The sequence below is a fragment of the Vicia villosa genome, linkage group LG5 (genome assembly GCF_029867415.1).
Source record: "Vicia villosa cultivar HV-30 ecotype Madison, WI linkage group LG5, Vvil1.0, whole genome shotgun sequence".
NCBI classification, from domain to species: domain Eukaryota; kingdom Viridiplantae; phylum Streptophyta; class Magnoliopsida; order Fabales; family Fabaceae; genus Vicia; species Vicia villosa.
Window position 1 is genome coordinate 55,236,285 of NC_081184.1, and position 22,400 is coordinate 55,258,684.

At 38.6% G+C, this 22,400-nt stretch overlaps 1 protein-coding gene across 1 annotated transcript; it reads right to left on the reverse strand.

The window, feature by feature from the left end:
- Positions 1-2,142: 2,142 nt before the first annotated feature.
- LOC131604686 (uncharacterized) lies at positions 2,143-4,009 on the reverse strand. Its single transcript, XM_058877111.1, has 3 exons — positions 3,424-4,009; positions 2,611-3,311; positions 2,143-2,511 (listed from the first exon to the last, which is right to left on the reverse strand). The coding sequence occupies exons 1-3, from the start codon at positions 4,007-4,009 to the stop codon at positions 2,143-2,145; spliced, it is 1,656 nt and encodes a 551-aa protein (XP_058733094.1).
- Positions 4,010-22,400: the final 18,391 nt, after the last annotated feature.

A 22,400-nucleotide genomic window follows, 5' to 3' on the forward strand; every position in this document is an offset into this window, starting at 1 on the left:
ATATATATATAAAATAAAACTTTTACAATTGCAATTATGTTTGTTTTAATGCATTAAACAATACTATAAATATTTCATTATTTTAATTGTTTTAATTATCATTTATGACAATATCAATTTACAATTAATGATTAAATATCGCATTCGAACTTCATAGACTGATATTCTTCGATGGGCTGATGGGCTAGATGTTATGCCAGCACACTCCCTTTTATTGCCTTTTGAGTGACGTACTGTATGTCATATTCTGACAGTAACATTTGCCATCTAGCAATTCTTCCCATGAGAGCCTGTTTTTCGAACACGTATTTCAAAGGATCCATCCTCGATATTAACCATGTGGAATGGTTCAGCATATATTGCCGTAGACGTTTGGAGGCCCATGCTAGGGCACAACATGTCTTTTCCAATGGTGAATACCGAGATTCGCAATCCGTGAATTTCTTGCTGAGGTAATAAATAGCGTGTTCTTTTCTGCCTGTTTCATCTTGTTGCCCCAATACACATCCCTAGACCTTTCGAGGACTGTGAGATACATGATTAATGGTCTTCCTGGTACGGTAGGTACAAGTATTGGTGGTTCTTGTAAGTAGCTCTTTATAGTTTCAAATGCTACCTGACAATCGTCATTCCACTTGATCGGCTGATCTTTCCTTAGTAGTTTTAATATGGGCTCACACGTAGCTGTAAGATGTGAGATGAACCTTGAGATGTAGTTCAAACGACCCAAGAACCCAAGAACCCACGAACCTCTTTCTCTGTCCTTGGAACAGGCATTTCTTGTATAGCTTTCACTTTGTCGGGATCTACATCTATGCCTCATTGGCTCACAATGAATCCCAATAGCTTTCCTGACCTTACACCAAATGTACACTTATTTGGGTTCAACCTCAGTTTGAACTTCTTTAAGCGTTCGAACAACTTTTGTAGGTGCGTAATATGTTCCTCTTCAGTACAGGATTTAGCGATCATATCAGCCACATAAACCTCGACTTCCTTGTGGATCATGTCATGGAACAATGTGACCATGGCTCGTTGATATGTTGCCCCTGCATTTCGTAACCCAAAAGGCATTACCTTGTAGCAGAAGGTGCCCCAAGATGTCATGAAGGTTGTTTTCTCCATGTCTTCGGGTGCCATTTTGATTTGATTATACCCAGAGAACCCGTCCATGAAGGAGAACACCGAAGCTTGTGCCGTATTGTCTACCAGTATATCTATGTGGGGAAGTGGAAAGTCGTCTTTTGGACTTGCTTTGTTTAGGTCCCCGTAATCCACGCACATGCGTACCTTCCCGTCCTTCTTAGGAACTGGCACTATGTTGGCAATCCATGGGAGATAGTCAACCACAGCAAGAAACCATGCGTCGAATTGTTTGAGTACCTCTTCTCGGATTTTGTTATATGTCAGGTCGAACTCTTCTGCGCTTTTGTCTGACGGATGCACAACCTTCTTTGAGCGGTAATCTATGCACAACGATATCTGTATCCAACCCTGGAATGTCACAATATGACCAAGCAAATATTTCTGCAGAGTCGCAGAGAAGTTTGACTAGCGATGCTTTTACGTCCTCATTTAACGTTGCCCCAATCTTGATTTCCTTAGGTTCTTTGTCTATACCCAAGTTTATGATTTCGATGGCCTCTTGAGGAGGGAGCATGCTTTTGTATTCTTTGTCCATTAACCTTGACAGTTCTTCAGGAAGTTCATCGTCTTCCTCATCCCCTTCCTCGGACTGATTAGCGAGAGCCTCGATTTTATATTGAGTTTCAGCAGTATTATTATCGGTAGTGTCAGAAAGTGATCTGCACATGTTTTATGTTTTGCTTTTAGTATGCAGATATGGTTGTGCTTTTATGCAAGAAAGTTATTTATCATTTTAAGAAAGTAAATGCAAGAAAGAGACAATGTTTTCAATACCAAATGCAAACGACAATTTTATTAATAAACTCAAACTTTGAAAATAAATGGGGCCCTTACAAACCAACTCTATGCTTCGGGCGAGGCATGAGCGACATTGTTTTTCTTTCTTTATTGGAGGGAAATAAAACACACGACAAAAATAAATTACTTTGAAATAGAAACTATCTCCGGTATCTCCAGGCTTGTCCAATTCTGGAGCTGCTCTCCTGGTCTGATCATTCAGATGAAGTTGGATGTACCCTCCTTAGGATCCACGTTAGATATCATAGATACATGTTCATATCCGCCTGTAACAAAAGTTTGCATGATCGGAGGGAATCGTTGTTCCTCCTTTGCAGCTCTCGTGATCTTTGTTAGTTGATATCCTAGCCCCAGATGATCCTTCTTTTCTTGGATTTCTAGTACTTTGCCCCAGCCTTCCGTCTTCAAGTTTTGCAGATCTCTCCAGGATGTTACCACCCTTCGTATCTTCTCTACCGGTAGTGTGACAGCGGTTGCGATCTCTAGTGCTTGGAACGCGGTTTCTAATGCCCCTTCTCCAGCCTCGATGTATCGGTACGAATCCAGATTACTAATGAATATGTCTTCCTCCCCATTGACAGTCACTATGGAGTTCCCATCCACAAATTTTATTTTCTGATGAAGAGTGGAGGTAATTGCCCCAGCAGCGTGAATCCAGGGACGTACCAATAAGCAAGTGTAAGCTGGTTCAATCTCCATCAATTGGAAATTGATGCAGAAAGTATGAGGACCGACTATAACAGGGAGGTCTACTTTTCCGAACACTGGGCTTTGTGATCCATCGAAGGCTTTAACCACTAGACGACTTGGTCTGACCATTAGGCCTTCCAAAGCTATTTTATCGAGGGTAGCTTTTGGCATCACATTTAGTGACAAACCTGTATCAATCAGAACCCTTGATAGGTGAGCTTTCCCACATTGTATAGAGATGTGCAAGGCTTTGTTATGCTCCTTCCCTTGTGGAGGTAGTTCATGATCACTGAATCCCAGACACGTCCCGGATGTGAGATTAGCCACCATCCCATCGAATTGGTTTACAGTGATATCTTTAGTCACATGGGCAGCATTCAAGATCTTCATCAAGGCGTCTTGATGCTTCTCGGAGTGTACCAGTAGTGAGAGTAGTGATATTTTAGATGGTGTTTGTTGTAACTGGTCCACCACTCTATAATCACTCTTCTTGATCAATGCTAAGAATTCCTCAGCATCCTTATTAGTGGCTTCCTTATCCTTGGGAACGCCTTCTTCAGTTGGTGTTGCAGTAGTCTGATTACTGGCTTGCGCCAAGTTCTCATTAGATTGTGTAGTTTTGAATATATGATCGCTACGAGTCATGCCCCCAGATGTTTGACACGGCAGCATTGGTGCTAGAATTGTATTCCCAAGGGACCGCTTTCATTTTGTCCATAGGGTATGGAGCTCTGACAAGGATTATCCTAGTGTGCCCTTGTGTGGGTATTATCACTGGTGCCTTAGAACAGGGGATAATTAACGGCTTCTTTGCCCCTTGGGTGGGTATTATCAACGGCTCGTTTATTTCTAGCATAGCCACATATTTCTCTTCCGGATGTTCTTTCAGCTGAATCAGTCCTTGATCCACGAGCCTCTGCAGAGTGTCCTTAAAAGCCTCGTTGTGTTCTAGGATGAACCCCCTTGCTAGTAGATACCTCTTAAGGGCATCTATGGGGGAGCTCCGTTGTTGAACTACCTCTTGCTTAGTAACGAACTCGATTGCATTGACTGTGCCATCATGATGAGGCATGGGATTTGTTTTCACATTAGGTTTGTCAAAGGCGATTTCCCCTGACTCTATCAAGTCCTGAACCTTGTGTCTGAAAGCCCAGCATTTTTCCAATGTGTGTCCGGGGGAATTAGCATGAAATTCGCACCTTTCATTTGGGTTGAACCTAGGTGAAGCTTTTCCGGGAAGCGGAGGTGGCATAGGCCTGAGCTCTACCAATGACTCGCTCACCAAGTATTTTAGTATTTCACTTCTGGAAGTGGGCAAAGGATCGAATTTCCTTGGAGGACCTTGGAACCTGCTTTGTTGAGGTGGGAATGACATAGGAGGTCTAGATTATTGGTGCACTACTGCATTGGTCTCCCCTTCCTTCTTTTTAGCGAAAGCTGGAGTGGGCCTCTTTGAGTGATAAGAACTAGATGAGGCTCCTTGTATCTTCCCATTTTTGATTATGTTCTCGATTCTTTCTCCGATGACTACTAGATCTGAGAATCCTGAGGATACGCTTCCGATCATCTTATCGTAGTATGGTCCTTGCAAAGTACTCATGAACATGTCTACCAACTCTTTTTCCAATAAAGGCGGTTGGACTCGGGAAGCCGTCTCTCTCCATCTTTGGGCATATTCCTTGAATGATTCCTCCTTTTTCTGTGACAAGTTTTACAACTGCATCCGATTGGGTGCCATATCCAGGTTGTACTTGTATTGTTTTAGGAACGTGTTAGCAAGGTCTTTCCAGCTTCGGATATGTGTCTTTTCCAATTGCATGTACCAGTCGACAGATGCCCCACTTAGACTGTCCTGGAAGAAATGCATCATTAGCTTTTGATCATGGGCATAAGCAGCCATTTTCCTGACATACATGTGTAGATGACTTCTTGGGCATGTGAGTCCTTTGTATTTTTCAAAGTTAGGTACCTTGAATTTATGGGGAATAGTCAAATCTGGCACCAAGCTCATATCATAAGTATCGACGTCAAAGACGTCATACCCTTCCACCGCTTTCAGCCTTTCTTCTAGCGCCTTGATTTGTCCGCTATTCCTAGTATTTTCTTCTGAATCAGATTGAGTTTGCTTATACTGGGGTCCTTGATTTATTTCATCCACATCCCCATATTGCAAATCCACATAATCCTCATCCTTAGGCGGATTGTTAGCAGGGATGCGAACAGTGCGAGGTGCCCCCTCTTTCTGAGTGGTGGGGGAAAATCCTTCATGGGAAGCTTCTCCCTCTTCATGGGTTCTAATAACTCTCTTAGAGGAGTGGGCATTTGACTTGTGAGGGTCAAAGCCTCGAGAAAATCCTAATAGTGGGTTGCCATCGTTCGGTATTTCTTCATACTGATCCTGAACTTCCTTAGCTTTTTCTTGCTTGTCCATAAGGTCTTTCATGAAGCTTAGCATGTGAGTCATTCCTCCCTTAATCTCTTCCACAGTACCTTTCAATTGGGTCACTTCCTCACGAAGGGCGGCTCGATTATGCTATAGTTGTTCCATTGCTTTCTTCTTCTGAGACTGGGTTTGGTATGGCGGTGCGGTTGCTTGATTGTCTTCTCCAATGGTGTGATTGGAGATAAAGATAATTCCCCTTTTTAATGCTTTGAAAATAAATATGATATGCATGCTATGAATGTTATGCTCATGTCTTATCCACATAGTATATATATATATATATATATATATATATATATATATATATATATATATATATATATATATATATATATATATATATATATATATATATATATATATATATATATATATATATATATATATATATATATATATATATATATATATATACATATTATATTTTTTTTTTCTATATTTTTTTGTAGTAGAACCTTCACTTTTTTTTTATAATCCTTTTTGGTGAATAATTGCAAAGAAAATGAATACTGTGGAAATAAACACACTTTATTAATTCAAAAATACTTGCAAAGAAATACAATTTAAATTGTTCAATTGCAAAAGGAAATAAGCATCAAAAGAAATTAAACTTCCAACATTAAAGTTAAAAAAACTATTAATGACTAAGAACGCCTATGAATATCCTCCTTGAATTTGTCAACCATGTCTCTACAAAGCTCCATGAATTCCTTCACTACTTCGGGAAGGATGATGGGAGAAGACTCCGCTCTTTCCAAACTCTTCGGAATTTCTTGGATTAAGTCATTGCACAAATAGACTAGCTTATCATAATTCTCACGACACTTCTCATACTCTTCAAGCATCTTGGGAACCATGCTCACGTGCTCATTAGCCGTAGAAACAATTGTGTATTGCCTTTTCCAATAATCCCCTTCATCCCTTGCAGCCTCATATATCTCCCTTTGCCTTATGAATACTTGCCTAAGCGAAGCCATGGCTTGAAGTGCTCTGTTGTACTCCCCAGTGCGCTGTAAAAGTGCTTCTTCCGTAGTCAATCTCCTTGTGCGTTCTTCTTGTTCAGAATTGCGGGCTTCTTGAAGATCAAATTTGAGATGCCTTATTTCTACCTCTTGATCTTTAGTTTTATCAGTTAATTCAAAAACCACAGCTTCTAGATTTTTCTCGGATTCCGTTTTATCATGGGAAGCCTTTTCATAACGCCTTCTCCACCTTGCAATTTCCAAGCCCGCTTGTTCTAACCTTTCATTATGTGCAATTAAATCAAAGTTAGCACTTAGGACTCCTTCCGTTGCACGCTTTCTCTTACTCCTTTGTTTATCATTTTCTTCCTTAGCGGCTTGGAGCTCTTGGCTCTTCTCCTTAAGATCGAGGCATAGTTGGCTCTTTTCGTTGGAAATTCGATGTATGTCAAGCTCTAATTTTTCCTTTTCCTTACGGGATGCCTCTATGGCAGCCTTGATTCCTTCTATCTCTTTGATGGATAGAGAAACAGGATTAGGAGAATCGGGCTTGTATGTGGGATCCATACCAAAAGGAAACAAAATCTTTCCAACTCTCTCTTGAACCCATCTAGTGTAAGGTTTCTTAGCAATAACATTCTTTGGCCCATAATTCTTTGTTTGAACATGCTTCCAAGCTTGAATTATTTTCTTTAATGTCCTAGGATTACCTTTCCCATTATCATGCAAAATTAATTCTTCTACTTGTTGTTCGGAAGGCTCACAATCCATAGAATGACCCAATTGGCGCAATGCTAGCACGGGGTTACAATTAATACAACCTAAAGTTCCCATTAAAGGCACATTGTTGAATTCTCCACATTTGTAAATAATCCTTTCGGAGTTTAATTTTCTTGCAAACCAAAAGATAGAATCCGCTTTGAGAGTCCTTAATTTCTGAGACCATTCATGCCTAGTCAAATCTTTGATCAAATAGTTGGCTTTGTAGAGATGCGAAGTCAACCAAGAGTACAATAAATGAACACAACAGAATATCATTCCTCTTTTCTTTTCATATCGATCATGGATGGTATAATAAATATTAGCAAGAATAGTGGGAGTTGGATCCTCATTTAAATTTCTGAATGAGGTGAAAACATGAATAGCAGCATGATCAACATATTCCGCCTTCTTTGGCAACAAAATAACACCAAAAATTAAAAGAGGCAAAAAATGTCCACAAATGTCCCATTGTTTCTTTTGAGCATAAGACATAGCTTGAGCTTCTAAATAAGTTCTCCGAATCCCATGTACATTACCATCAGTCTTATAATTAGGTTCTAAATCCGCAGCGGGCACTTCTAAGGCTTTGGCCAAATCAGAAATCTCAACTTTCTTTCCAGTACCTGTATAAAATTCTTTTTTAATCCTCGAGAACCCAAGCATAGTATCCATCTCTTCCAAGGTAGGAGCTAACTGAAAATCCTGAAACGTGAAACACCTAAGCGGAGGATCATAGAACTGAATCAAAGCGGTGATGACTTCTTCTTGAACCTTAACCTTGAGCAAATCCAGAATATCACCATAACGGCCCACAAACCTGTTCAAACCATTTGATGACATTTTATCTCTGATTATCCTCAGTTTCTTGATATCGGGCACCGAGACAGCAAGGTGGACAACAGGCTTCTTATCACTCATTTTCCTGAATATTCACCAAAAGAATTATTATTTTTTATTCTCTTTTCTCTTTTTTTTTCTTTTTTTTTGTGTTTACCTGTGGATAAGACATGATAAATAAATAAAAAATATGCGTATGATGTAATAATGCATGCAAACAAATATACACATAAAAAAAATAAGAACAATAATAATAATCATATATTTAGCACATAATCACATAGGCCCTAGGTTCATAGGTTCGACGTAGCGGCTCGGGGAGCCTACCCTTCCCATGGGTATGTTCTAGAAGGTCTCATGGGGTCGTTTGTAGCCGCCGAGCCTTTCTGTCTCTTTGGATTTTAGAACAACTCATTTTATCCATGAGGTTCGAATTTTAGGGGTAGGTTCCCAGAGAGATCAGCTAAATAACTAGTCCAGCCCTCAACAAGGTCAAGCCTCGTATCAGACCTTTTCGGATATTTAACCCACTCTGAGTGGAATTATAATAAGACTCGTAGGCGATGTAATTCCCCTCTGGTCTTAAATATAATTCCCACGCTTAGGCTTAACAACAATTTTATAATCCCACCAGTGCAATTATAACAAATATACAATTAAACACAAATATATTATATAAACAAATAAACATTTTTAGGCAGAAAAACAAAAATAAGCAAACAAATTGAACAAAATAAATAAGAAACAAAGATAAAATAAAAACAAACTCAAACCCTAAAGATGGAAAAAACCTATAGGAGCATAGTATTCACCATTAAGTGTTGTCCCCAGCAGAGTCGCCAGTTGTAGCAACCTGCCCTAAAATTTAACCTTTAGAGTCTCCACCTATTCTATCAAGGCGAATAGGAAACCTCGCGCAGTTATAAAGATTCGGGGTAAGATACTATATTCAGGTCGAGGGAAGGTGTTAGGCACCCTAAACCCTTTCCTAAGGTTTGCATTGTAAAGTCAAGGTTTGTGGCAAAAAGATAAAGAAAGGTAACAAACAGTTTAATAGGGTTAAAAGGCTAATTATATTGACATGATTAGAGTTTGGAGGAGGGGGACTTGCCTTGTTGCCAAGTGCCTACGTACCTCCTTATCGAGGATCAGAGTCTACGTAGTTCGGGATAGGGGTTGTACGCCTCTTAAATTTGATCTGATATGGTTTGAAGGCTTTTGAGTTGCCTTATCGTAGTTATGATAAATCGCAGTTTTGCAAAAAAGGTTTGGGAAGTATTTTAAGGTTGTGGGCGTACAACCCTGATTTAATATGTTTTCGTTAGGTCCGATGATCAATAGGTTTGATCATAATAATTAACGAATTAAATTGTGTATCACTGGTTACTTTGATCAATAGATTTGATCATCGCGGGCAGTGAATGAAATGTGTTTTAATAAGTTTATTGTTTACCATCAACTCTCATAACCGATATATTCAGTTATTACACGATGACGGATTAATTTATATTTTATTATCTCTTGCCTAGTGCGACCAATAAATTCAGTCGGATCGAGAAGAGAATTTAAATAAGGGTAAACATCAAGTAATATTAATGGATTAAATTAATAAAAATTAAATCAATTTAAGTTTCATCTCTCGCCAATGCGACTAATAATTATAATCGAATCGAGGAGAAAATAATTATATAAACAATTAAAAATTATTATTTATTTTTATGTGACAAGGGGGGTGTATTTAATTTTAATAGCCAAATTAGGGGGTATTAATATCAAACAAAACCTAGCCCATTAGGTGAGGCCGAGTGATCCAGTGTGGCAGACTTGAGGTTCATGGTATAGGGATTAGGTCTGGGGGCGTTAGATCTAAAGCTAGGGTGATTTCTATGGCCAGATTATGAGGACGCATGATGGACTCTACGGTGAAAGGCGCATAGGATTACAGAGAAATATTCAGAAAAATAAAGAGGCAAAGGGGAGGCTCGAACCCATGACCTCCCCCTCACCAGCGCATCACACAACCAAACACACCAAACACGCATACGCGTTAAGCACACGCATCCAATAAATAATATATGAAATCAAGAAATACACGCATGAAAACGCGCGCCAAATTTTAAATGGACCAGTAGTGGGGAGACACCTCATCGTCTTCCACCCCAGACCTGTAAATTTCTGCAGATTAGCTACGAATCTGCTTGGACATTTTTCGTAGCAAACAATACTTGGAAAATAGCGATTAGCACATACCATGCAATAAATATTTCGCATCTAGTCCAAACACTTCGTCTGGACCATGCGAATCCAACCACGCATTCAATTTGATCTAATTCTACCTCTACAAGAAAACCCTAATTATGAACCCTAAACCTTAACTCGGCCTCCAATGGTCGAATACGTTTTAGGCCCTTAAACTTTAATCCAAACATACAAAAACGATCACAACATCCATATCAATCATAATATGCAAGTAAATTATCATGAGCGTGCGTGAATTGTTGCAATCGAACCAAATTTCAGAACTACATACCTGGGCTTATATGGAGAAATTATGGGGGTGTTGATGAAGCGTAGGGATCCAAACACGTTCAGAATGCCTCGAGGAAGCTTTTGCAATCTTCAAATCTCGTTGCAACACCTTAATTCTTTGAAACCGAATGTAAGCTTCTTTGAGGATTTTTGAGTTCTTGAATCTCTCTCTGCCCAGAATTTTCAACCCTTATTCATGTGGCCTCTCTCGTCTACTTATAGGGAATGCATTAGGTTAATAAAATTGTCCAAAACCTCCTTTGAATCCAATCTTGCAACTTTGAGAAATTTGATTTAAAACTTTCCAATTTTGTTCAAATCTTCTATTAATCCCTTCCCAATCAATATACCACGAAAATATATTGTAATTTTGTCATAATTGTGATTGGAATTAGTCAATGTGAATCTTTTTAACACAATATTTGATTTTTATTTTAATTATATCACTTTAAATCATTTTTAAATGAAATAAAATTGTATAAAAACAAATAAGAATGATATAATTCGTGGCATATGGTTTGGATAACTTGTGGACCAAGATTGAGTTATAAAAGGATAGGCCCATTTGCAAAAAAATCCAATTTGAACCTCTTTTATTTCACATTTTGCCTCCAAAATCACCCAACTTTGACAAGGTGTATCTCTCTCAATTTTTAAGTTATGAAGGAGTTCTAGGACTTTTTGGAAACCTCAAGAGGTCCTCTATAAGCCACTTGGGAACATATTTTTAATTTGGAGATTTTATCTTGATGATATGCCCTTTGACAAAAAGTAGTCTTTGGTTGACTTTTGAAAAGGACCTATAATCTTTTGTGCTATATCTCCCAAATGAAGCATTTCTGGCCTTGGCTTGTGATACACAAAGTTGTAGGGAATCCAATTTCCTTCAAAATAGGCTTTGAGTGAGGAATTTTTGATGTTCCATGTGAAAGTTATGGTCAGTCGAAGTTGAGTTGACTTTTTCTTATAAAAAACTCTAATTTGAACCTTTTTGCATTTATTCCTTTATGAGTTTCTATTGATGAATCATGATCAACCATTGATCAAAGGATGGACATATTCTTCCATACTTGATGTTGACCAAAAGTCAGAGGTTTTGACTGTGCTTTGATTATGGTTGACTTTTAAGTCAAACCAGTTGACTGTGAATCATCTGAGCTGTTGAACAAGTAAACCTTGGAATTGGGCCTTGACTTTTGACATGGAGGTACCTTGGATCATAATAGGTCATGGAGAACTCCATTAGAGGCCTTGCTTTGCTAATTCCCTCAGGAGAGTACCAAACCCTATCTTTAAGAGATTCTTGCTTAGGAGAATGTCTTGATGAAACTCGTGAGCTTTGAAAAATTGTGAATGAAATGTGGAAGGCAAATTTTGGGGTATGACACACCCCGTTGAAACGTGCGATCGTATGACTTCTCCAAGCTTTGGGTTTCCTGTATTCGAGGCAGACGAAGAAGAAGACGAAGAAATATCAAAGGAAATTTCACGATTACTTCAACAAAAGGAAGAGGCCATTCAGCCATACAATGAGCCTCTAGAGATCAGAGAGAGTTTGGTACCGCTACTCAAAGAATTTTCAGATGTCTTCGCTTGGTCTTATCAGGATATGCCAGGGTTGGATACCAGTATAGTGGAGCATCACTTACCATTAAAAGTAGAGTGCCCTCCGGTCAAGCAAAAATTGAGAAGAACTCATCCGGAGATAGCCATGAAAATCAAAGAGGAAGTTCAAAAGCAAATCAACATACAGAATCTGACATGATTGCCAAGTCAGAAAATGAGAAAGATCACATACAGAATCTGACAAAGTTATTTCAACGCTTACGGAAGTTTCAGCTTCGCCTGAACCCCAATAAGTGTACCTTTGGTGTCTACTCAGGAAAACTCCTTGGTTTCATCGTTAGCAAACGAGGAATTGAAGTGGATCCAGACAAAGTCAAGGAAATTCACGAAATTCCTTCGCCCAGAACCGAGAAACAAGTTAGAGGATTTCTTGGACGTCTGAATTACATCTCGAGATTCATATATCTCATGACAGCAACTTGTGCTCCAATTTTCAAACTTCTACGGAAAAATCAAAGTTGCGTCTGGACAGACGATTGTCAGAAAGCGTTCGACAGCATTAAGGAATATTTGCTCGAACCACCCATTTTATCACCTCCAGTGGAAGGAAGATCTTTGATAATGTACTTAACCGTCTTAGAAGATTCCATAGGTTGTGTCCTTGGACAGCAAGACGAGACAAAGAGAAAAGAGCATGCCATCTACTACCTGAGCAAGAAATTCACTGACTGTGAATCCCGCTACTCCATGCTCGAGAAAACCTGTTGTGCTTTGGCCTGGGCTGCCAAGCGTCTTCGCCAGTATATGATTCGACATACTACTTGTTTGATCTCCCATATGGATCCAATCAAGTACATTTTTGAGAAGCCGACCTTAACTGGGAGAATTGCCCGTTGGCAAATGTTGTTATTAGAATATGACATTGAGTATCACGCACAGAAAGCCGTGAAAGGAAGCATTCTAGCTGAGCACCTGGCTCACCATCCACTCAATGGTTATGAATCAACCAGTTTTGACTTTCCGGACGAGGACGTCATATACCTCAAGATGAAAGATTACGACGAGCCACTACCAGACGAAGGACCTGAGACAGGATCCCAATGGGGCTTAATCTTTGACGGAGCTGTCAATGCTTATGGACGAGGAATTGGGGCAATCATTGTTACACCTCAAGGTACCCATATTCCATTTACCGCCAGATTAACTTTCAAATGCACAAACAATGAGGCCGAATATGAAGCTTGCATCATGGGTCTCGAAGAAGCCGTGGATCTAAGAATCAAACACTTGGATGTATACGGAGATTCCGCTTTGGTCATCAATCAAATCAAAGGAGAATGGGAAACACGCCAACCAGGGCTAATCCCTTACAAAGACTACGCGAGAAGATTGTTACCATTCTTCGACAGGGTAGATTTTCATCACATTCCTCGTGAAGAAAACAACTTGGATGATGCATTAGCCACACTCTCTTCCATGATTAGGATAAATCATTGGAATGAAATTCCTCGGATCGATGTTATGTGCCTGGATACGCCCGCTCATGTTTTCACAGTAGAAGCAATCATCGACGACAAACCGTGGTATCACGACATCAAAAACTTTCTTCAAATGCAAGAGTACCCTCTTGGGGCATCTAAGAAAGATAGAAAGACTTTGAGAAAGTTAGCTGGCAGATTCTTCCTGAATGAAGATGTTCTGTACAAGAGAAACTTTGACATGGTTCTAATCAGATGCGTTGACAAAAAAGAAGCAGAAACACTCATGAGAGAAATACATGAAGGTTCCTTTGGTACTCATACCAGTATGCAAAGAGGTGTCCCAACTGCCAGATCTACGCCGATAGAATTCACGTGCCACCATATCCTCTCAATATACTCTCTTCCCCTTGGCCTTTCTCCATGTGGGGAATCGACATGATTGGAATGATCGAGCCAAAAGCGTCCAACGGACATCGCTTCATCTTAGTAGCCATAGACTATTTCACCAAGTGGGTCGAAGCAGCTTCGTATGCAAACGTCACAAGGCAAGTTGTCGTTAGGTTTATCAAGAATCACATCATCTGTCGCTACGGCGTTCCTAGCAAGATAATCACTGACAATGGGTCAAATTTGAATAACAAAATGATGAAGGAACTTTGTGAAGAATTCAAGATTGAACATCACAACTCATCTCCTTACAGACCAAAGATGAATGGAGCTGTAGAAGCAGCTAACAAAAACATCAAGAAAATCATTCAAAAGATGGTCATCACTTACGAAGATTGGCATGAAATGCTCCCGTTTGCTCTTCATGGTTATCGTACATCTGTACGTACTTTGACTGGAGCACCTCCTTTCTCCCTTGTATATAGCATGGAGGCAGTCCTACCCATAGAGGTTGAGATCCCATCAATGAGAGTCTTGATAGAGGCAAAATTAACAAAAGTCGAGTGGTGTCAAAGCAAATTCGATGAATTGAACTTAATCGAAGAAAAGCGCATGACAGCTTCATGCCACGGACAGCTATATCAACAAAGAATGAAGAAAGCTTTCGACAAAAAGGTTCGACCTTGCACAATCAAAGAAGGCGACTTTGTACTAAAAAAGATTCAATCTTTTCTCACAGATTCGAGAGCGAAATGGACTCCCAATTATGACGGCCCATACGTGGTCAAGAGAGCTTTCTCAGGAGGAGCTTTAATACTCACAACTATGGATGGAGAAGAATTCACCCGTCCTGTGAACGTCGACGCAGTCAAGAAATACTTTGCCTAAATAATTAAAAGAACAGCTCGCTAAGTTGAAAACTCGCAAAGAGCGGCTTAGGCAAAAAAGAGTGTCTCGGTGAATCAAAAACCCGAAAGTGCGATTCAGGCAGAAGTTAGAGACATAAAAAATATATATAATCAATCCCGGTATACTTAAAACACGAAAGAGGTAGTTTACGCAAAAGTTAGGGATATATGGCAAGTAACTGTGTTCTGGACAAACTTGATCATTCGAAATCCATAGCGGAGTATTCATCATCAGTAGGTCATCTTCTACGAAGCACGAATACAGCGCGGTTCAGAGTGGAAGGGAAAGATAACGGTCGTCACGTTTCATCGTAGCCCTTTTCCAGAAAATTACCAATTTCCAACTTTGTAAATACTCCATGGGATCAAGCATTTGGCTGATTACCATTCCATAAATAATAATTTGAGCCTTGTGCCTTTTCTTTGCAAATCAAGTCTTTTTTAGTTTCTTAAAATGCGTTTTAAGTTTAAATAGTCATTTTCTTGAAACAAATTGTTTTCATAAAATAAAATGAATTTACTTGCAAGATAAAGGTGAAATTTCTTTCTACGGTTTACATACAATAGGAAGAATGCAAACAGTTGCTCCAAGAACGGTTGAGACTCCGGGAACAAATTTCCCCATGAGATCGCTTTGCGAACATCTCCCGATGACGGATCGTCACTCCAATTCATGTCAAACAGCGGACAACTGGTAGCCAGTTATCCCCAACAAAGTGCAAACTGCAAGAAGTAAACATCTTCTGATCAACAAAGATTCAAGTCGTATCTCAGGATTTCACATCCGCGACAATTCTATTCACATTCACTTTACATTTTATAATCATCATATTCATGCATACTTTTCACATCATAATTGCATAGTTAGCATAGTTAGCTTTTGATCATGTGAGTGCCCGAGTCACTTGGGCATATATTCAAGCTTCCCCTGCAAAATTTTGAAAGGGTTTTTCTTCTTAAGAAAGAACGTTCAATACACCCAAACTTCCCGAGAGGTTAACAAAGGGTGGTCTTCCAAAGGAAGATAGTTTGTTTACTTTGAGAAATCACCATCAAGTCAACAAATGGTAATCTCCCTCAAAAGAGATAGTTTGTTCACTTTTAGAATTCCCCAACCAAGATTCTCCTGCAGAGCGACGCTCAATAATCTTCTTCAAATAAGATAGTTTGGTCTACATTGGAATTCCTCACGGAAACAACGAGCGGAGTTCTTTTCTCCAAAAAATTCTGATTCCCTAGCACAGTTGACGAATGACAAGTTTTCTTCCAGGAAAAGGCTTCAACAAATCCCCAACGGAGTTAGAAAATGGCAGCCTTCGTCAAGAAGATAGTTCAGGTTCCTCAGCAAAAGTCGATGAACGACAGTTTTCATCTCAGAAAACGATTTGTTCCCCCCCCCAGAGGATCGACCAAAGATGGTCCTCCTTCGGAAGACAGTTCATCCACTTTCAAACAAAGTCATTAACCCCTCAAAAGGACGCAAGATCATATGATATTCCTTCGGAGGTGTCGAGTTGGAAGAAAGCATGATGAAGTTTTTTTAGTTACCGTCAAAAGACAAACTCTCCGACAAGTATTAATGAGAGATTTGACGAAGGAACGAACTTTTGGGAATTTTCTCTTTATCTGAGATATTTTCCAAATTATAACTGAGACCAGTTCCGCGATACAGACATCCGAATCGAGGGGAGGTTATCACAACTGAGACCAGTTTCGAGATACGGACATCCGAAACGAGGGGAGGTTGTTTACAATATCACAACTGAGACCAGTTTCGAGATACGGACATCCGAAACGAGGGGAGGTTGTTTACATCATTATAACTGAGACCAGTTCCGCGATACAGACATCCGGATCGAAGGGAGGTTATCACAACTGAGACCAGTTTCGAGATACGGACATCCAAAACGAGGGGAGGTCGTTTACATTTTTACAACTGAGACCAGTTTTGAGATACGGACATCCGAAACGAGGGGAGGTTATTTACATCATTACAACTGAGACCAGTTCCGCGATACAGACATCCGGATCGAGGGGAGGTTATCACAACTAAGACCAGTTTCGAGATACGGACATCAGAAACGAGGGGAAGTTGTTTACATTATCACAACTGAGACCAGTTTCGAGATGCAGACATCCGAAACGAGGGGAGGTTGTTTACATCATTATAACTGAGACCAGTTCCGCGATACAGACATCCGGATCGAGGGGAGGTTATCACAAATGAGACCAGTTTCGAGATACGGGCATCCGAAACGAGGGGAGGTTGTTTACATTATTATAACCGAGACCAGTTTCGAGATACAGACATCCGAAACGAGGGGAGGTTGCTTACCTTTTTCTAAGTATCGACACTTAGTTAAAGAAGATGGATTGCACATGTTACATTGACATCCATGCACCAGAAACCACATAACACATTTTCTACAGGAGTTTGTCTCCTTATCCCCCGCAGAGTGCGACGACAGGATCAAGTCACGCACGAGGATTCCATTATCAATGCAACATCTCAAGGACGCCCAAAATTCGGGCATTCTTTGGTATTTAAGTCCCTTTCACTCAGAAGAGATCGAGATATCAATCTCTCTCCCTCCAATTGAAATAAACTTAAATAGGGGCATCTGTCATACCCTAATTTTGACCCCCCTGAGATGTCACACCTCCAAACTTTTCATCAAGTTAAAACAAATGCTCAGAGCAGTCATTTATTCATCTGGTACTTAGTCGAGGATGTTCAAGAACAAAAGAGCTCAGGCAAAGGATCAATCAATAAAAGGGATAGTCTCTAACACAACCATAGGACTCAAAAGCTTCATTCTATTCACCTATGATTGATTAGACACCCATCACCTGGACTCAGGTTTGCGTAGTTCACCAGTCTAGGGTTTTGAGCCCATCAAGGACTAAAATCAGGGATCACATTTGGGAAACCCTAGAAAGCCCCAGGGCATCACTCAAAGGTTTCAATCATCTTCAATTAGTTCATATGACAATATCCATAAGGCATTACACTTCAATTCAAGGTCTACAGTCATCAATTTCATCTGGTCGACAATTAGGGTTTTCGACCTAATTCACCAAGATAGTTGACTTTTAATCAAGGACATAAATCCAAAACTCAAAACATTACTCAAGAGCTTCTATTACCTCAATATAATCCATTCATATCATTCATTTGAGGAGGAGAGTTTGATTCATCACAAAAATCCAAGATTTCACTTCATCTAGAAAAGTCAACTGTACAAGATTACCTTTGACTTTTGGGATTTTTAGTCAAACCATGACTTTTAAAGATCAATATCATCAATATATGATTATTAAAGTCATTTGGAAAAAGAAACTTAAGAAAATTCATCATGGATCAAAAAGTCAGGAATTAGGGTTTTTGAGGGCATTATGGGAACTCAAAATTTCACCTACACAACTCAAAAAACTTCCAACATGAAAGTTGTAGATCTTGCAAAATAAAACAACATCTTACAAGACAACTTTTTTCAAGGAATCAATCATTTAAGAGATTTGTGAATTTTGAAGTTTTAGGTCATAAAAACTTAGAAAAATTCTAAGTGTTTTTAACCTAGTTTTCTTCCAACTTTAGGCCCATTTTTCACAAATTTCCCAAATGATTCTGAAGAAACCCCAAACTAATGAATTGAAGTAGATGTTTAGGGCTATCCAAATTGTGCTCAACCTTCTCCAAATTCATTTTGAGCTAAGAGTTATGCTTCTTCAAAGTTGGCCTCATGATGTAAAAATATAGGTCATGTACAATTTGAAACTTTGCAATTTTGTGCAAATGGCTTCACTAAATGATGTTACACGACCCATATAAAACATATGCAAGCATACCATACATCCATTTTCATCATTACATAAGGATTGAAGAATATTCCCAAAAACAAAGGCATGTGATTATGTAATGATTACATTTGGGAATTTATGGCTGGGGAGTGGTATCAAAGAGCTCATCATTACACTTGGAATATTCTTTGAATTCCTTCATGGCCAAGAAACCAAACTCACTTCAATAAGCAAGCTTACTATCTCCAATTGCTCTGAACATTTTGCCTATAAATACAAGTGCATACCTCAGTATTAAACACACCAAAGCAACTCCAATTCTTGCTTTCTCTTTCTCTCCCTCATGCTTATGGTTTTTCAAAGTTCTTAAGCAAGAAGAATCGATTTCTTCAAACCAGAGCTCTTCTTTGAGAAGTAAGCATTCTAGCATCTCAAGGAGGTTCATTAGAGGTGATCCAAGCACCTGGATCACTTCTGTAAGTGGAGTAACACCATAGTCACTCTCACTTTGGAGCTTAAGCAATTGGAGGTCTATAGAAGAAATCAGAAGGTGTCAAGCCAATCTAAGCACATCAACATGTTCCTAGAGGTGTAGTGAAGTTATTCAGATGCCTGCAGCACATCTGTAACTACAAATTCATCAACCTCCATGTTCACTTGAAGCTCAATTTGAAGGAGTCGAGTTGGACGATTCAAAGGGATTCAAGTCATAATAAGTATTCAGTTAGCATCACTGAGTCCCCAGGAAGCTTTTAGGATCACTCACACAAGCCCAGGTGTTCCTCATCATCCTCACGACCTCCATTTTCAGAGGTATTTTTTAAAACTCTAACCCACTTATTCGAGTACTCTTTCTCATATATCTCGATACCAGTTTGTTCAGCATCACTAGAGGATCAAAAGCCCACTACTCTCATGCATTTATTCATCATCATCATCATTTAATTTTATTTTTAAATTTTAGGGTTCTTCACGTATTTTGTTTAAATCAGTAGATATAGTTAATATAAATTTATGTTAGTTACATATTTGAAATTGTGAGAGAATTTAGAGCAAGTTTGCTCTTTACATCTTTGCAAATGGTTGAGAATTGAGAGAGTTCAGAAATTAAAAAATGAGAAAGCTTGAGGTTGAAGACGAAGATGGTGGTGGCGCGTAAAAATTCAAACTCAGGGCTAAATTTTATTTTATTTTGAATGGTGGTTGTTTTATAAACGACTACATCGTTATAGCCCAGTGGTAAAGAGAGTTTGTGTGTTGCGCGTGCCCAAGGTCTGGGGTTCGAATCCCCCTCGCCCCAGACCTTTTGATTTTATTTCTTTTTTTTGCTCTATGCACTTGAGTAACATATGTAATGCAATGGAGTCACTCCCTTGACACCAAGCGCGCGTTGGCCCAGTGGTGTTGTTTTGAGTAGTTGACTGCAAGGGCGTGGGTTCAAACCATGGTAAGACCAAAACATCTTTTTTATCACTATTTTCTTTAATTTTCTTCACAATTTCAACCAATTAAATCACCTATCATATTAAATTATTTTCTCTTCATTTTTCACACACTTCTCCTTTAATATATCTATTTTGAGGATATACCAAAAAATCATAAGAATATATTATTTTTAGTATGTTTTAATTAGGTTTAAAATCACATGTTATAAGTATATTTTAATACCTTAAAAATATAAATTTCACTTGATTTTCAAAAACTAATCTCTTGTAAATATTTTTGTGATAAAACCCTAATCATTTAGGTATTAATTAGGCATAGGCTTTGTCTTTACCTTAATTAAGTTGACATTTTCCAATTTTCAAAATTGTTTTCAATCTCCGATCAAATGGACGATCTAGGTTTTCAGACAATAAAACCTTGTATCATTTAAATCATTTTTTAACTGTTTCTTATAAACAGAAAAATCATTTCTCTGGGCCTCTAATAGAGTGTAAGTCCCATCCATCCCTCCTTTTCTTTCTTCAATTATTTCTTTTCAAACAACTGTTCTCATAATAGTCAACCAGTACTATAAAGTACTAGGCCTCTAATAGAGTGTAAGTCCCAGCATGTTTTTCTTTTTATAGTTTGTTTTCCAAAACTGTATTTACAAAATCTTCTCTCTGTTTTCAAAACATTCTTCTGGTATTTGAAGGGATTATTCCCGATGAAACTCTTCAGATACCTATGTGACCTTTGTCCATCTTCACTTCTTCTGTTTTCAAAAACCTTTAACTGTCTCTAATAAATAATCAATTGTCATCAATAAAATTGCTCGTAAGGCTTTCTACATACTTTTTCAAAGGCCTCCACTCCATCCAGGTTAGGCTTTACAAGCTTTCAATTTACAGTCTTTATTTAAATTACTGTCAAATATAGAACTGTTTGTATATTGTTTAGAACTACGTCAGAGTGTAAAGATGATTTCATGTCTCTTTACTGTAAACAGAGATTTAATTTAAAGCTTCAACCTTGAGCTTCAAGCAAGGCATCAAAAATCATTAAAATCCCTAATTAGTTCCCCGAACTACATTAAGCTCTGACTTCCATTAGGGATATGTAGGCATGAGGTTCACAAGGAATCTCAGCGAGCTAACAAAATACCAAAAATAGTCAGTTTGTCTGTCTTCTTTTAAATCAATTCAATTCCTTCTCCTAACACAAAGGAGAAACTTTCCCAATAATAAGCAACAAACACAATCACATTGACACAGAGAAGGTTCCTGTAGAGTACTACGGATATGTAGGGTGCTTAAACTCTTCCCTATGTATAACCGATTCCCCGGACTCCAGAATTTCTAGTCTAGGTGAATCCCCACACTTAGCAAACTCTTAGGGTTTATTTGAGATCTTTTTCCCCTCTCCTACTCGTAGGATAATTAAAAAGTTCGTGTGATATCGTAGGAAGAACTGAAATAAAATTCATCCCGCCCCGGGCGCTTCCTCATTCCAAATTTCGCGTGAAGGGTCTAGCGTGCCGTCCTCCCAAGTGAAACGGGGAGGTAAAGAAAATGACTGCCACAAATCTAATGGGATGGCGAGAGCGTACATTACGAGTTAGGATAAGTAGTCTAAATCAACAGAGCGAGAGTTTAAGAGGAGGACTTTTAATCAATAGAATTAATAAAGATCTTTAATTGAATTAACACCATAGCAAATGGACCTTCGGATCACCTAAGTTAAACGAAATACATACTGATATCCGCCTATTATTATATTTCTTAGAATTCACAATCACATTCCCTTTAGAAACAATCAAAAATATTAGTAGCCTTAGATTTACATAGTAACCTTAGATAACGGTAGATCGATTCATAGTCCCTGTGGATTCGATATCTTTTAAAACTACACGACACGACTGTGCACTTGCAGTTATCAGATTTATAGACACGTAAAGTCGCGATCATCCACCTTCAGATCGCGAGTGGCAAATACGCCAATCTACCTCTTCAGATTTAAGAAGATTGAATAGGGGCAGCTGTCATACCCCAAAATTTGTCCACACTTTTAAAAGAAAAATTCAAAATTATTTTCAAAATTGGATTTTTATAAAATCTTGGATTCATTTACATTGACATCCTGAATTCTATAAATATTTGATTTAAAGTCTATTTTAAAATATAGTAGGTTACTTTAAATTGCTTATATTTTAATAAATAGAAAATGATGGCCGATGCTTCATACACTTTCAATTGGCTTTTTATTTCACATAAATAACATAGCACAATTGGTTAGGAATAAGGTTTGCAAACAAAAGGTCACGGGTTCAATTCCCGCTTGGTGCATTTCCATGTTTTTTTTTAACTATTTTTTATCTTTTTTGCACCTGGACCTATCTGGACACAAGTAAGTCCAGATTCTTAATCTTTGGGACCAAGAAGGTTTATGGGCCTTTGGGTTGGATATTTTCATTTTTAGGATTGTTTTGACTTAATTTCCAGTCTATAAAAGGGCATCTTCACACCCTATTCTTCACTAACAATGATCTAACAATTTTTCACAAACACTCATAGTTTTACAAACCCTTTTGTGTTCTTTGCTACACTTTTCTCAAAAAATTATTTTGGCCGATGATTTTTCGTATGAGGCCCCTTTCTTTTCCTAA